Source organism: Ambystoma mexicanum, chromosome 3p (genome assembly GCF_040938575.1).
Source record: "Ambystoma mexicanum isolate Mex_15411 chromosome 3p, UKY_AmexF1_1, whole genome shotgun sequence".
NCBI classification, from domain to species: Eukaryota; Metazoa; Chordata; class Amphibia; order Caudata; family Ambystomatidae; genus Ambystoma; species Ambystoma mexicanum.
In genome coordinates this window covers 591,278,276-591,295,384 of record NC_090925.1, presented here as the reverse complement: position 1 = coordinate 591,295,384, position 17,109 = coordinate 591,278,276, and the positions used below count along the sequence as shown (strand labels likewise).

The window sequence follows — 17,109 nt, the reverse complement described above, 5'->3', positions numbered from 1 at the left end:
AAAACAAATAGACCTAGTGACACCTAAACAGAAAGTGAATCTAAATTCAGACAAAGTCAGAATGATTACGCAACATACAAATGACAATCAAATAATTCACAACATTTTAAAAACACATTGGCATCTGTTACGGCTATATCCAGACCTACATGATTACATCTCAGACTATCCCAGTTCTGTGTACACCAAAGCCCCCACACAAAGATATAAATTGAGTCCAAGTTTTATGGAACACAAGAAAAAATCAATACAAACAAGTATCACCACTGGTAGTCCTATTAAAGGTTTTTATAAATGTTCAGGTTGCAGCATGTGCAAACATTCACTGAATAATGTCCAGTCCTATACTACCAAAAATGGCAAGACAGTGCCCATTCATGATTATATAAATTGTAGAACTACATTTGTGATTTATATTATTGTATGTATTTGCAATAAAACTTATTCAGGTAGCACCATAAGGGAACTGAGAATTAGAATCAGAGTGCTTTTCAACAGTTTGAGAACACCAGACACAAGTGGCCGAACATTAGTATAAGGAACATTGAATGGACAAAAACAGAGATCTGAAATTCTTTGGGATCAAACGCATCCAAGTGGATTCAAGACTGGCGGATCGAGAGAAAATCTTGTGTCAGGAGGAGGCCAAAATCATTTGTAATTTAAAAACTATAACTGGGGTACTCAACTTTGATAACGAGATGCACTTTATTCTTAAAATATTGTGCACTTGTGTAGAAAATATGCATACAAATATAAATGTGCCTTATTATTGCCCATGAGATATGCAGAACAATCAGGACATAAGCATGAAACAATTTTAATGTGACTATTTGTATGGAAACATTGGTTTAAATATATAACATGGTGAGAGGGAGGGAAGCGAAATGGAATGGAAGAAAACAGCAGGAGTTGAATAACCAGAGGGTTTAATGAAATACATAGCAATTAAATTACATTATGTGTCACAATCAGGACCCTGGCATCCAGTATGTAATTAAACACATTTTCAGCTAATTGCATATGTCATCATGAGTACTCATAAGAATGATTAACCTATGACTGCCCAGAATAAAGAACTTTCAATACATAAGAATTTGTGGAATTTTGATGTTACGAATCAAATAGATGAAAAGAATAACATGGATATGGTATGTAATGATACAATACATATATAGGTGATGCTAAAAAATCAAACCAGGGATCCATAAACCATAAGAGCTTGGAGGCCATGATAAAGATACTTAATTAGAATCAGGAGCCCAATGCTCAAATGAAATACATGCACAATGTAATGCGTGTTTTGATGTAAATATCAGCATAAACAACTGACCATGGATTACTGACCTTGGATCACTGGAGACAATGATTCAATTACAAAGCATGAGGAGGATAGATATTAGGATTTTTATTATAACCAGGTTGAGGTATAATCTCTCTATATATAAGGGGGAACTTTGTGGATATGTGTGTGTGCCTGTTCGAAATGTTCAGCATACTTCCATTTGGCATGTGGATAGGTTCTATGGTGTAGACAAGGTAAAAAATATAAAATATACGTTTCTAATTATTTTGATTTTTTAAACCTGTCTGCAATGCTTACCCATGGCATATGGATCTTCGTGCAGTACTTCTGCAGTAGTCCTACGTAGACTTCAGCAGTTCATTGTTCCTAACCTTTCCACACTATCAGCATTCTAGCAGACATTACTGCCACTCACTTTTGAAGTCATGCGGGTGACACAAAATGATGCTTTTGTACTAATGCAGGTGACAGGAAACTGCATGTCTCTTCAATAGTGACCACAATGACCTTGTCCGTCACATTGTGGCAAATCTCTCATGATAATTACATAAACATCCTTTCCCACATAAGTTGATGAATGTATGCCATCTCAACAGATGCTTACACCCTTCAGCCCTGCACATACAGCCCATATGTTGAGGTCGCTGCTGCCTCGGTTGTAAATCAGGACTCCAAAAATGTTGCTGGGGTAAGGCAAACAACCATGCATCATCATCTATATTCATTCATTGAATGAACTTCAAACTAGGACTGAAGCGGGAATTACTGCGCGATGCATAGGTACACCTGATAGTCTATGGGCCTCATTACGACTCAGGCGGTAAGGGGTTTACGCCGGCGTAAACAGCGCCGACCCTTACCGCCTGAGTACGAGGTCCCTTAGCGCCATGGCGGATTTAACACCTGCTTTTAGCAGGTGTTAAAATCCATGGCGCTAAGGGACCATGGAGTTAATTACGCCACCGTAATTTACGGTGGCGTAATTAACGCCTTCCCCACTCCCATTATGCCCTATGGGGCAAAAATGGGAATGGGGAAGGGTAAATGGGGATTGGGGACTTACCGCCCCCGCCAACCTCGGAATGGGGCGGTAAGTCCGCCAACCACCATGGCGTAAACGTAGTTTACGCCATGGTGGTAAAGTCACGGCCCAGGCGGTAACTTACCGCCTGGGTCGTAATGAGGCCCTATATATATATATAAAAGGTAAATGTGTGGATTTGTGTGTGTTCGAAAGGTCAGCATAGTTCCCAGCAAGCTACAAACCTGACATTCATTGTCTGTTTTAATTTCTCTCTTGCCCTTCACCGTTTTTAGGTGGAGGTTGCTTTCAATGTAGATATCACCACACTGGGTAGGTGTTGGGTTTTTTGTCTATACACAGTAGTTTGGTGTTGCGTTGGTGGAGGTTTTTCCTTTTAGCCTCACGTTTCGACAATATCATTTCCCCAGCAGCTGTTTTTTTAGGCGCTGATCCTACAATATGTTTTTATTTTTGATAGTAAAGTTAATTCTTTATCACATCTACAGAGCTCCATCTCCTTTGGGGTCCTGACGAAGGCAGTATAACTGATGTCCTGCCAAAACGTCCCTTGCATCACTCTGTACCAACGAGTCATGCTACGTGGTCCAACATCGCCACCATGGACGTCGACCTGGGATGTGTATTTTCAGTCATGTACAATTCTTGTCATGCATAATCAATTTTAGAATATGTATTAGGTGACACTACGTTTTGGAGGACTTCTGTGACTTATTAGCCAGATAGGGCCAGGAAGACAGTGTTTTGTGCCCACCTTGCTCCATACTATAGAATTGTTTCTGTGTCACCTTTTGTTTTATGATTAAATCACTAAAATGCTATTAGATGTATATATACATCTTCCATATCGATATACGTATTCATGTGGTTTTTTTACTTTTATGTGAACGTAGGACCAATGGCCTACGTAATAAATTATTACTTTTTTGTACAAAATGACAAACACTATGTATTACATTTTACATTCTGTGTGGTGATTCAAACAACATATGGAATGGGACCTGGTATGAGCTAAAACTGGGTCATCAAATTAGTTGCTGAATGGTTCATCCGGGGGACTCCCCTACGTGTGTTTACAAACCTGACATTTGGCATGTGGGTGGTGTCCATGGTGTAGACAGTGTAAAAGGTATAAACTATAAATTCTTCTAATTTCTTTTTTTTAAGCTGTCTACAATGATAGGATATGTGTAAATGTGTGTGTGTGTGTGTTTGAAATGTTCAGAATACTTCCCAACATTCTACAAACCTTGAATTTGGCATATGGGTAGGTTCCATGGTGTAGACAATTTAACAAGTATAAAATATACTTTTTCCTGATTTCTTTGTTTTTTAAGTGGTCTGGAATGCTTACCCCTGCCATATGGCTCTTTCTGCCATAGTTCTGCCGTAGTTCTATGCTCATTGTATCTAAAGTTCAGCAGTTCATGAAAACGTCAGCAGTTCATTGTTCCTAAACTTTCCACACTATCAGCATTCTAGCTGACATTAGCGGCACTCACTTTTGAAGTCATGCGGGTGGCACAAAACTGCTTTTGTAGAAAATTGGGTGACAGGAAACGGTGCATGTCTCAATAGTGTCCGCAATGACGGTGTCCATCACATCTTTGCAAATCTATCATGATATTTGCAGAAACCTAATTTTCCACAGAAGTTCCTGAATGTATGCCATCTCAACAGTACGATGCTTACATGCTTCAGCAGTACACAGCACTTCAAACGTACACCCTTCAGCCCTACACGTACGGCACTTATGTTGATGTCACGGCTGCCTTGGCTGTAGATCGAAACACCAATAATTTTGCGGCCCAATCTCAATACTCCAACTCAAAGTAGCTGGAACCAATTTATCTCATGGTTAGCTTTATGTGGCTTGCTCCAGAGTTGGAAACAAAGACAATGGGCCTCATTCTGAGTAGGGCGGTAAGGGATACCGGGCACCCGGTAAGGACCCTTGGCGTGTCCCTCCTTTAATGCCTGGTCTGACCAGGCGTTATGGACGGGACCCGTTAAGGGACTTCGGAGCTAATAACGGTACCGCAAATTGCGGTACCGTTATTAACTACTTCCCCATTCCCATTGAGCCCTAAGGGGGCTGAAATAGGAATGGGGAATGTTTTTTTCAATGGGCACTTACCGGTCCCTCCAAGGTCGGAATGGACCGGTAAGTCCCCATTTAACCAACCCAGAGGCGGTACCGGTATGGGAGGCAGCCATGGAGCTAATTGCTCCATGGTTACCACCATACTCGGAATGAGGCCCAATGTGTTCACACTCGCTCCCCCAGGGAAAACTAGCAATATTGTCTGCAAAGAAGCATTGGTTTAGTTTATTAAATAAACTTCAAGCTAGTAGTGAAGCAGGAATTACCATGCAAACCACGGGTACACCTGCTAATCCAAAATAAAATGGATTTACATGCGAAAGAACACACTATAAAATACATGACAAGATAAATACATCACAAGGACCATCTGTATTGCATTGTACATGTGCAATCAAGATTTCTTGTAAAGACACCATTTTGTACTTCAGATTGAGACAAGATTATAAATGTCAAAGCCCTCATCCAATATTTACACTTGTACTTAGCAACGCACTCTGTTGCAATCATGCAGCAGCTCTCAACAGTGATTTCACAACGTTAGTAACGTGTGACGTCACTACGTGGACAAGAATAAATAGATTTCAAGATGGTGGCACTCCCCCACACACACAATGCCATCATCTTGAAAAAAAGGAAACCAGTTGAGTTTAATAACTACATGGGCAATATGAACAAAGATTATCTCATGAACCTGGATATATTGACTTAGAATCCCATCCTCAACTATGTAATATATTACATTTCAGGATAATCATCCAGTAACCAGGCAATCACGAATTAAGAAGCTGCAATGAGAAGGATAATGGGGTATTTCTTCTAACAAGCCCAACAAGGTTTACAATAAAAACCATGATATTGGGGGTCATTCGGAGTCGGGCGGTAGGGGATATCGGGCACCGGTAAGGAGACCGGTGCCGGTAATTCCCTACCGCCCGATTCCGAGGTCCCCTAACGGGACACGTAAGGGACGTTTGGTCGGACCAAACGTACCTTAAGGGTCCCTTTAGGGGACCTGGGCGCAAATAACGGGCTTGCCATTAGTGAGCCTGTTATTTGCGCCCTTCCCATTCCCATTGAGCCCTATGGGAGCTCAAATGGGAATGGAGAATGTTTTGGTCAATGAGGACATACCGGTCCTTCCAGGGCCGGAATGGACCGGTAAGTCCCCATTGTACCAAACCGGAGTCGGTACCGGTATGGAAGGCAGCCATGGAGCTAATTGCTCCACAGCTACCACCATACTCGGAATGACCCCCATTGTCTTAAAGCAAACAAATAAGACCATGCGAGTTTTACTTACACATATGTATGGCCTCCTTACAGATTCAAAATAAAAGATCCAATAATTGGTGACCAAGGTGAACATAAAAACATAATATAGGAATTGAATACAGATTTCATCAGGTACTCGAATTATCTGACAAAATGCCTGAACTACTGAAATGGGAAATCACCAGGAACTAACAGATTATCACTACATTAACTTGTACATTTGCAACATGTATGCACTGACTTTTTGACATATCTGCATCAAGAGCGGGTGTAATGAGGCCGAATTTCGTGGTTCACGAGTTTATAGAAAAGACCTATTTTGTTACAGCTGAAGTAAAATGTACAAGGTTGGCAGCAAGGCTGGAAAAGGTACCGGGAAAATGAATAATTAGGCATCAAGAAGGTTTGAGGAAGAAGGAACAAAACAGAAACCGCTTATTTGATACTGAGAGGCTCATTAAGATTAGGCTGGACAGTCTGGCAGCCAATGGACCCTGCTGCCTGTTTTTCACCTACTAAGCATCAGCCAAAGTCCATCAGAAATATGCCTCTCTGGTGGTGGAGCAAATGCTGATCCCACGGAATGACATGCATGCTACATGCAGCGAGTGGGATAACCTTCAGAGCGGATGTCCTGCTGGGGTTCCCGCTTTGTGTGTGGAATGCTTTTCCAGAACGGGGCAGACGCAGGAGATTTCACCAAAGACTTTGCATGTAGATCTCAAGCAGAATGATGCACCAGTTCAAGCAGCTAACTGAAGCGTCCACAATTGCTGATAAAAGCCTTGTGATCAAAGTAGCTGGACATGTATTTGTATATCCCCACACGCACATGTGCTTAGTAAAAAAAAACTGGATATGGCAATAATGTAGTATCAGAACCCAAAAGCCTTTATGCAAGTGTATGTGTTCACCTCTGATATCCTTATCTTGGGAAGTGATCATGGCAGAAAGACCTCCTATCAATACTGCCATTTGATCTGAATGTGATTTCATCAAAAGGGCTCTGAATCCTTTTTGCAGCCTCTCTTTCTCCCATCACTTTCCTGCCCAACTCGCTCTTTCTGGCTCCTTTATTCCTAGTCCCTATAGAATTTTTGCTAATCGCCAACTCGCCCGCAGGCCTCAGAGCGCTGACAGACTATAGAAACAAAAAACATAAAACAAACCAAAAATGCAGTAAGAGGCCAGAGGATTAAGTCGATGTGAGGTACAAACGGAAATGGAGTTAGGTTAGTAACTTGTACTAAAATGGCATGTTAGTTAGATTAATCTTCAATATAACTATTATTGGATGAAAAACAGACAAAAGCACGCAACTGTTAAATTGGAATTCATTTTTAAATGCAATATTATCTCTAATATTCATTGAGATAACACTTTAAAAGTGTTCCTAACCGAAACAAGTTCAAAGAAACTGCGTTTAGTGAAAGTACACCAGAGGGCAAAGTAGATGGGAGTTTGAGGTCCCATTTTAAAGGATTTTAAACAAAATATTACATGTTGCTTGGACCTAGCTCCACTCCCAATCACATCTGTCTTCTTAAGAGACAATGGCCAGGTGACCCCATGCAGTGCAAGATCACCTGATTTCAGAAACCTGGCTGTTCGCAAGACCACCACACACTAATTAGGATTGGTGCGGGCAAGCCAAAGACCAGACCAATTTGTACATTACAAAGTACTAGCCATTGCTGATGCACACTGGATGATCCAATGGAACACACAAGTCAAGACAAGAACGCACTTGAGACCAAACTCAAATGGGCCAGAGTCATCCATGTGTGAAAAGACACAATGCACTCGAGAAAGCCCCTAATCAGGCAAGTTTCTCCAATGCATCCTCATAAAAGACTTGGTGCATCATCACCTCACCACCCACCACCCCCAATCCACAAAGACCAGACAGAGACGAGAAGTACTGTAGCACAGATAGAGACACATCCCGATCGGTCTCCTCAAGAGACTCTCTAATTAACCTGTCCCCACAGCTCAGCTTGAAATCTCTCATCACTTCTGCACCACATACATGGACGCCTTATGCACACTATATTCTTATACCTGTTAGAGCCATCACACGCACATTACCACTAGAGAGCTTCGTAGAGGTGCCTGGAAACATATTTAGCCGTTTCACCAACCATCCAACACTTCCTCCCAGACCAGTGGCTCCCCCTGGGTCCTAGCCCTGGCGGCTAACAGATCTTAGCGTCCCCCTGGGAATAAAGAGACAGCTACTTCTTAATTCCACAACCCTCCTGCAATCACTCTGGCACACAGAATGTGGCTACTTCTGACCTAGACCCATCAGTACCACAGGTTTCACATCTGCCTTTCCATTTGCCCTCCCCATCCCCCGTACTCTCCCTCCAATCCCCCTCTTTATTGCAGGGCCATGGGCCATGAGAACACCACAATGGCAGAAGTGTGTGATACAAGATCGCTTTACATTAAAACAGTGCAGTTGTGCCGTACTCTTTAAAGTCCTTCCAATTTTTTTTTTGTTTTTAACATATATCACCTGTCATGACAACATTTGGGATCTTGTTCTCTTGCCCATCGCAGATCCATTGCGGACAGCATTTGCCCGGAATTTCCAACCGTCTGGGAAGCGGGCACTCCGAAGTTGGCAGGTGAACCTCGTCGCTGCAGAGTGGAGTACAGGTGGCACCTCCATCGATACAGCGGCATTGCATTTTACAGCTGGGCTGAAAAACCTCTCCGTTTGTATAGGTCTTTCCATCAATCTCACAGCTTCCATCGTCCTCGTCATCTGCAAGAAAAGGCACACACATTAATAGATCTATTAATAAAATATTTAAATCTAACCTCAGTCATTTTTTATAAAATATGGCCCTCGTGAATAGTTGAAGAACCCAGACAGTAAAGCAAGCACAAGAAGCTACCCAGGGTCTATAGTACGCAGAATGGCACCAGGCCCAACCACATCAGGTTTAGAAGTGCATGTGTTAGGTCCAATCTTTTGATTGGCAACTTTCCCATGTGTGCATTTGCTGATTGGACTGCGGGCTAGTCTCTGCAAATGTAATTCAGAAAACTGTACTGGTACACTTTGACACAGGTTCCCACTGCACTGGTCGTGCACAGAACGTTGTATGAACCCCAACGCGTGCCCAATTTGTTCCTAGTCGAAGTGTAATGTTTGGCTATGGCATATTTCTCAAGTGTTTACATTTCTTTGTGGCTAAAGCCCATGACATGCGTCGTAATGATCTCAAAGTACATTTTTGGCTCAATATGACTGAATATCATGTCGGGGCTGTATGGGTTCCTGTGTCCATTGGCCTCTAGAGAAGGGCACTCATAAGCTGTATCTTCAGTCACGTAATAACTGTTTCTGGTTTATCAGATCCTGTTCGAGCAGCACTCTTCCTCTCTCTTTCACTTTCCCTCTCCGTCAGTGCTCTCTCTGTCTTGTTCTATGTGGTTGAGAGTCCTATAGTCATGTGTGCAATTGCGAGATCCTCCCCAGTCATTGCTGGCAGCTGCATGACCAAAGAAAAAACAACTGATGTCTGAAGTGTTTTACTTTTTACAAAAGCAGCTATAAATGGACATTGAGTAATTGTACTAGCATTGGAAGCTGTACTAACCTTTTACAATGTGTACCTATAATGATCACTTCCAGTATATTTTGAAGTGAACACTTGTTTTAATGAGAACAATACATTATCAAAACCTAAAAGATCAATACAAATTATTTTCTGATAGAAGTAAACAGTCTGTGACACTCCTACTGTACTCTTTTGAAATATCCCTATGAGAAAGGGGCAAGGGGCAGAGAGCACCAATGAGGGTTCCAGTCTGCTTTCCATAATTTTAAACAGCATATTTGGAACATAAGAATCGTCACAAAGCTTTATATTTGACAACTATGTCTGTGAGAAAAGGGTTGATGCTTCAATCACAGAGGACCTAATGTACTCTGGACAAGATACTCATTCAACTTTTTTACAAGACTCACCATAACATTAAAACATGTGTTGCAACGAAAACCCTTGGAGTTAGGATATGAGGAAATAATAGTGATGACATTAGTTACACATCTGGGACACAAGGGTCCTTTGGAGTTAATGTTTTCTTTCCCAGCAAAGAATTGTATCTGGGTCTAAGGGAAAGGATGGATTTGCACATGCTCATGTTCCAATGCGCAACATACAAAATTAAAAGAACCGCACTATAGTTAATTTGTGTATCAAGTTCCATAGGAAACCCGAAAAAAGAATTGTTAATAACTTTTGACTCACATGAGGGATTTGGCAAATACTTTGCAAACAAAAGGTTTGTCATGCTCCGCTCCCCCACACCTCACCCCCCTGATTGGAAGCTTGGGGGAAGATTTGTTAAACAATGAAAAAGTTATTAAGAAAGCAAAAACAATGTTTTCGGGCTACTCCCATTCATTTCCCCATAGAGAAAAAGTTCAAAATCTCTGTGCAGCGTACAGCAAAAGCTGCTGAATGAAATTGGACCATGTATGAAACAACTAGGGTACAAAGCATTGACTCAATTTCCAGGATGGGCCTGGGATTATTCCATCTAGTAGTTGTTAAAATATTTGAAGGAGAAGGGGGTGCCCCACTTTTCTCAAAATTATAGCTATATCCGTAATGTTGCTTTTCAGCTGAGATGCTTTCCAAAAATGAAAAAGTCGCAATTTTGTTGTTGTTCCATGTGAGAGATAACCAGGCTTATTTCTGAAATAACAGGGTTTAGCTGAAAACAAAAGCTGGAAAAATGCCATTTGGAGGAGGAAAAGGGATGACATGGCATCAGGCTAGAGGTGGAAGGAGGAAAGAGGACACCATGTGAAATTCGGGGTTTGAGGAGAGATGGTGACCAAGTTCAGAGCTGGAACATTTTCTCATAACCAAGGTTATTTTCGCATAACCATTATGGTAGAAAACAGATACGAATGAAAAATAACCAGGATTATTTTATGAATAACCAGTCTTATTGGGAAACACTTTTTTTTAAAAAAAAAGAGTTACAAAAATGTAATTAGTACAAAAAAATTAAATTTTACAGCTACAGTGAGATGGAGGGTAATGGATGTGGTCGAAGGCTATGGCTACTGGGTTACTTTAAGGAACGGAATGGCGCAATATGAAAAGTGGGCCCAAACAAAACCTATTGGGGCAACATGTCAAGGGACCACAGTGAAAGGCTATGGCCTCTGGGCATGGCAGAAGACCACGGCTATAGGGCCCATTTAGGAAACCAATTGGAGCAATATGTAGAGTGACCACAGCTGAAGCCCTGGCAATGGTCATGGCCAAAGGCCATGGCTAGAGGGACTGAAAGAAAGCTATTGGGGCAACATGTAAAGGGGCCACGGTCGAAGGCCAGGGCCAATGGTCATGGGCAAAGGCCATGGCTAGTGAAGCAGGAAAGAAAAGTGTTCTTTTAAAAGATACTATGGTATAACAAAATCCTTGAAAGTCACTGAAAAAAACCTTAGTTAGTTAAAAATCTTAGGGTGTTGGAACAGGAACACTCAGTTTGAGCACATACATAGTATAAGGGAAGGGATTCACAGTGCACTGGCATAACGGGGGCCCTCAAAGCCCCCGTGGTGCAGACGGCCCCGCCACCACATGTCCTGGGAGGGGGCCGCTCTGCCTTCATAAAGAAATTATTTCTGTTACAGCATAACTGAAATAATTTTCTTATGAAGGCAGAGTGACTACAAAAAGAAACTGTTTCTTATTTGAAGTCTGAGGGATCCCTCCTCCATCTAGGCTGGAGGCCTCCATGTCATAGGATTTGGGGAGCTCTATGACTTCAAAAAGAAATAATTTATTTTTTAAGTCACTCTGCCTTTATAAAGAAATGATTTCCATTATGGTTCTGTCCTTAACAGAAATAATTTCTTTATGAAGTCGGACCGACTTCAAAAAGAAACCATTTCTTTTTGAAGTAATAGGGCTCCCCTAAAACCCATGATATGTGCGTGTGTGAGTTTATGGTGAAAGGGTGCACAATCAAATATATGGGCGACTGGTTGTGTGTGTCGAGTGTATGGTGAAAGGGTGCACACTTAAATGCATAGGTGTCTGCCTGTGTGAGTGTATGGTGAAAAGGTGCTCACTTAAATGTATGGGTGGCTGCCTGGGTGTGCCTCTATGGTGAAAGGTTACACATAGGGGGGGAGGGTGTGTGTGTGTGTGTGTGTCTGTGTGTGTGTGTGTCTGTGTGTGTGAGAGAGAATGTTGGGGAGGTGCTAACTTCACTGGCGGTGGGGCAGGAGCAAACTTATTTGTGTGGGGGCATCTAACTTCTTTATGCATTCTAATGAGACTATTCTAGTGCAGCTTCAATTTTACAAGCAGTTAACTTTCTCCTTTAAGTCTGAAAGCACCCACTTGTGGACTGCTGTGAGAATAACCTATCTCCTGACCCCTCTTTACCCTCCCAATCACTTCCCTGGCATGCAAGTACTAAACCCACATCAAGATTTCAATTACCTAAAGAATTACGCATTTGAATGCAGGTACTAACAGTAAAATGCTTTTTGCTAATAATTGCTTGGTCTTTGGTAACAGCGAAACCCAGTCAGCTCAATGGTGTTGTGCCACTACTTGTGCTTAATCCCTTGGTTACTTATTGTTCATGGCTACATGTGATTATATTGAATGACAAAACAAAGAATTAATTTAATTGTTTTTGGGGGGTTCCCTCCCAACCCCGCCTTTTTTATACTTTTCCCCATCCCAAAAACTACTATTCCCATTCCCAAACACATATGTATACTTTTTTTTAAATGTATTATTTTTTTTAGATGTGTTGGGTTCATTTAAAAATCCATTTGTTGCTTTCTGTTTGATAATATCACTGCATACCATTGATAATCTTCATTACGTATAGCCCTATTATTCCTCCTCCCAGTATTTGGGCCTCATTACGACCCTGGCGGTAAGGGGTTAACGCCAGCGTTAGCTGCGCCGACCCCTTACCGCCAATTACGAGGTCCCCTAGCGCCATGGTGCTTTTAACACCTGCTTTTAGCAGGTGTTAAAATCCATGGCGCTAAGGGACCATGGAGTTAATTACGCCACCGTAATTTACGGTGGCGTAATTAACGCCTTCCCCACTCCCATTATGCCCTATGGGGCAAAAATGGGAATGGGGAAGGGTAAATGGGGATTGGGGACTTACCGCCCCGCCAAGGTCGGAATGGGGCGGTAAGTCCGCCAACCACCATGGCGTAAACGTAGTTTACGCCATGGTGGTAAAGTCACGGCCCAGGCGGTAACTTACCGCCTGGGTCGTAATGAGGCCCTTTGTGTATGAGGCACTTTGACTCATAAACAAGTACGGGGATGAGGTAGAGGGACATGGATGGAATGCCTGGCTTAGTTACCTGTAATCTTCATTACTCCTACTCTCACGCTTCCTCATCCCAGTTCTTACCTATGAGGCAAGGAGGGGACAAGGAAAAAGGACGTTGAAGAAATTCTGGGCCAAGAAGCTGAGTTTGGGGGTTCGGGCAGAGGGTGGGAGGGAGAGGGTGTGGGTGGGGGTGTGTGGTGGAATGGGAACTGTGCAATAAATCGTAATGGTCATCAATGTCCTTGCTAAACAAGCATGACATGTGGTAATAGTGGCTAGAGAAGCATTTTGGTGCAGCCAGTCTAGTAATTTCTTATTTGGGCTTGACTTTTTTTTAAACGGGCATCTCTGATAAAGCAGTCCTGCTAAGTGTAATTATCTGGCTAGACTGGCATTTGGGTACTGCCAGTATAGCTGTTTCTTACTGCAGCATTGTATATTTTTCTGGGTGTCTGTGATAAAATAACCATGATAAGTGTTATTGCTTCGATTGGCATTTTGGTGCAATCAGTCTAGGTATGTCTAAATGTGGCCTGTCCAGTGGCGTAACACAGAATGAGGGGGCCCCCCCGCCAACTCGACAACAAATCACGGATCGTGCCACATTCGGAACCGGCCTAGATTATCACACTTGCGCAATACGCACAAACGTGCTGCTGAAGGGGTATGCTGGACACTGCACTAGGAGAAAGATATAAGTATGTGTTTTAATGCAATGTACAACACACTTTTTGAGAAAAATTGGCTTCTAGGGTAACACCAATCCAATACATGCAAGTTACCAACAGTCCACAGGAACATTAATGCTTTGCTATTAAATATGCCATGCCACATTGAAAACATGTCCAACTGGCTGCACAATGTAGACCAGTGTAGACACATAATAACATTACAGTAAAGCATGCCAGGCCACATTTAGACATACTGAGACTTGTTGCACCAAAAGGCCGGTTGAAGCAATAACACTCATCAAGAAGAGAGCACACATTGAAGCCTGCATCTCTGCGGCCTCTAACAACACGGCCAAACTCTTTAAAATCAGCATGGAGCTGGTAAATCCTGTTGCAGTCTCTACCTCTCTTGTTCCCTCCCAGGCCCTCTCTATGGCTCTCGCCTGTCACTTCTCTGCTAATACTCAGATCATCCTGTTCTCTATCTCCTCTTCCTCTCTCTGCCCCCCTTCGGCCATCGCTACCTCTCCTCATTTCTCCTCTTACTCTCTGACAACACCTGACAAGGTTTCTAGACAAGTCCGATCTATGAAAGTGTCGTCCAAACAGGTGCTCTCCTGCTCCTCCAGAACCATCAACGACCATATTGACACCCTCGCTCCAGCCTTCGCCAATTTCTGCAATCACTCTTTCACCACTAGAACATTCCCCTCTCCCCTTAAGCACTCTCTTGTGCACCCACTCCTCAAGAAGCTGCCTGCCGATCCTACCTGCCTGGCAAACATTCACCCAATCTCCATCACCCCTTTCCTGGGCGTACTCTTGGAAAAGCTGGCCATCTCCCAGCTTACTCTCCACACTGAATCTGTTGGTTGTCTCGATGACCATCAGTCTGGCTTCAGAGCTGTCAGAGGCACAGAAACTGCTCTCCTGAACACCCATGAAGATCTGCTCTCTAACCTTGATTCCAGCATTCCTTCTGTCCTCATCCTCCTTGATCTTTCCTCTGCTTTTGAAATGGTCAACCACGCCATCCTGATCAATCGACTACTTGAGAACCTGGGCATCACGGATCAGGCCCTGGAGTGGCTGACCTCCTTCCTCTTTGACTGCCCCTTCCAGGTCCAACTTGTTCCCTTTCTCTCCACCACCTCTCTCTCTACCTGTGGTGTTCCCCAGGGCTGTATCCTCTCACCGTAGTTTTTCAACCCTTTGTCCCACCTGATCTCTACCTTCTCCAGTTTTCAGTGTTATGCAGATGACACTCAGCTTTCCTTCAGGCTCCACTCCTCTCTCACTCCCTCCTGACTGCCTATGAGCGATTCAGGATTGGTGTGCCTCCAATGATCTCTGCCTAAATTCCAGTAAGATGGAAATCCTTCTTATTGGGACCTCTGCCCCTGCTTTCCCTCTCTCACTCTGGCCACCCACCTTGGGCCCTCTTCCTTCGCCTTCCTGTGAGTCAAGGTGTCATCTTCGACTCCACTCTCTCTTTCTCTCCTCACATCTTGGAAGTTGCCAAGAATTCTCACTAGCAGCTGCTCCTCCTCAAAGGGACTCTTCCCTTTCTCACTTTCCCCCAGAAGCTCACTGTCTCCAGAGCCCAGGTTCTGTCTAGTCCGGACTACTGCAACAGCCTTTTTCTCAATCTGCCTTCCACTACTCTCCGCTCTCTGCAACTAATCCAGAACAGGACTGCAAGACTTATCCTTGCCCTCAAGCCCAGGGATCGTATCTCTCCAGCCCTGAAATCTCTCCACTGGCTCTCGGTGGCTGCATGGATCAAGTTCAAGACCCTTTGCATTGTCCACAAGGCTATCTGGGGCCGGGGCCCGCACTACATCCAAATATCTCTTCCAAAATATCTTCCTTCTTGAGCCCTTCGCTCAGCTTCCTCCAACTCTCTAAGGTTTAGACGCTTCTCCAGGCAGAGAGTTTGGTGGTAGATCTCTCTCCTCTGCAGGTGCCTTCCTCTGGAATGGCCTCCCTGCCTCTCTCAAACTTGAGCTGGACCACCTGAAGAAGATCAAAACCTTCCTCTTATCCTCTGCTTTCTCTCTCCCCCGCTCCTTGCTGACCTACCTGTCTGCTGTACCGACTGGTTGCTTGGCTACCCTCAGAATCTCACTGAGTCCAGGCTCTTTCTTGATCAGTCACCCTTGCACTGCCTCCGGGCCTACAACACACTTAGGGGCTATAACCCCACAGTCCCTTGTTCTCCTTGGACTACCCAGAGCCACGCTGCCCTGGCAGCACTTACTCAAAGCATTACTGCCCTGTTTTCCCCTCCCCTCTCGCTTGCATCACCCTCCCTTTCCCCTTGAACTTCTTGCACTTGCACAATCTGAATGACACAAGGCCTGGTAAGATCGTTTGTCTTGTCCTCCCTCCATCGTCCCTCCCTTGTCTTGTCACGCCTAGAAACACTTGTGTACAGGCGCATTATAAATGACTTATATCTTATCATTTTATCACAGATGCCCAGAAAAATATACCATGCCTCAGTAAAACACGGCTAGACTGGCAGCACCCAAATGCCAGTCTAGCCAGGTAATTACACTTAGCAGGACTACTTTATCAGAAATGCCCAGTTAAACAAAAGTCATACCAAACTGAGGAATGACTAGACTGGCTGAACCAAAATTCCTCTCTAGACACTAATACCACATAGTATGCCTGCTTAGCCTGCACATGGACAAGCATTATGATTTATCACACAATCCCACCCCCACACATCCCCTCTTCCTCACACCCCCTACTAGAACCTCCGAAATCAGCTCCTTGGCCCAGAATTACCTCCACGTCCCTCTTCGTTGTCCCAGAGCGAATGTATGAGGCTCCTTGCCTCATAGATAAGTACTTGGATGAGGAAGAGTGGGACTAGGATTAATGAAGATTACAGGGAGCTAAATCAGGCATTACCTCCATGTACCGCTACCTCATCCCTGTTCTTGTGTATGAGGCAGAGTGCTCATACACAAGTGCTGCCTCACACACAAGTACTGGAACGTGGAAGAATAGGGTTAGGAGTAATGAAGATTACCAATAAGTAATCAAGGCATAAAACACAAGTAGTGGTGCAACACCATTGAGTTGACTGGGCTTCAGTACCCCCCCTAACATTTTGGGCTATGTTGACTCGACCTGACTGACCTTCAGAGCAGTTGCCGGACAGAACAGGATACAGATGTTAAAAAGCATTACACTGTTAGTACCTGCATTCAGATGCCACATTTTTTAGGCAATTGAAATCGTGATGTGGGTTTAGTACTTGCATGCCAGGGGAGTGATTGGGTAGAGAGGAAACATGAGACCGCTCATTCTAACAGCAGTCAACAAGTGGGTGCTTTCAGACTTA

At 43.6% G+C, this 17,109-nt stretch overlaps 1 protein-coding gene across 1 annotated transcript in view; it reads right to left on the bottom strand.

Annotated features, from left to right (window-relative positions):
- CCN5 (cellular communication network factor 5) overlaps window positions 1–17,109 on the bottom strand; it is a 200,635-nt gene that overhangs the window by 109,468 nt on the left and 74,058 nt on the right. Inside the window, exon 3 of the mRNA XM_069651343.1 lies at window positions 8,249–8,500. Coding sequence (XP_069507444.1) covers window positions 8,249–8,500 — 252 coding nt within the window. The remainder of the gene's footprint in view (window positions 1–8,248; window positions 8,501–17,109) is intronic.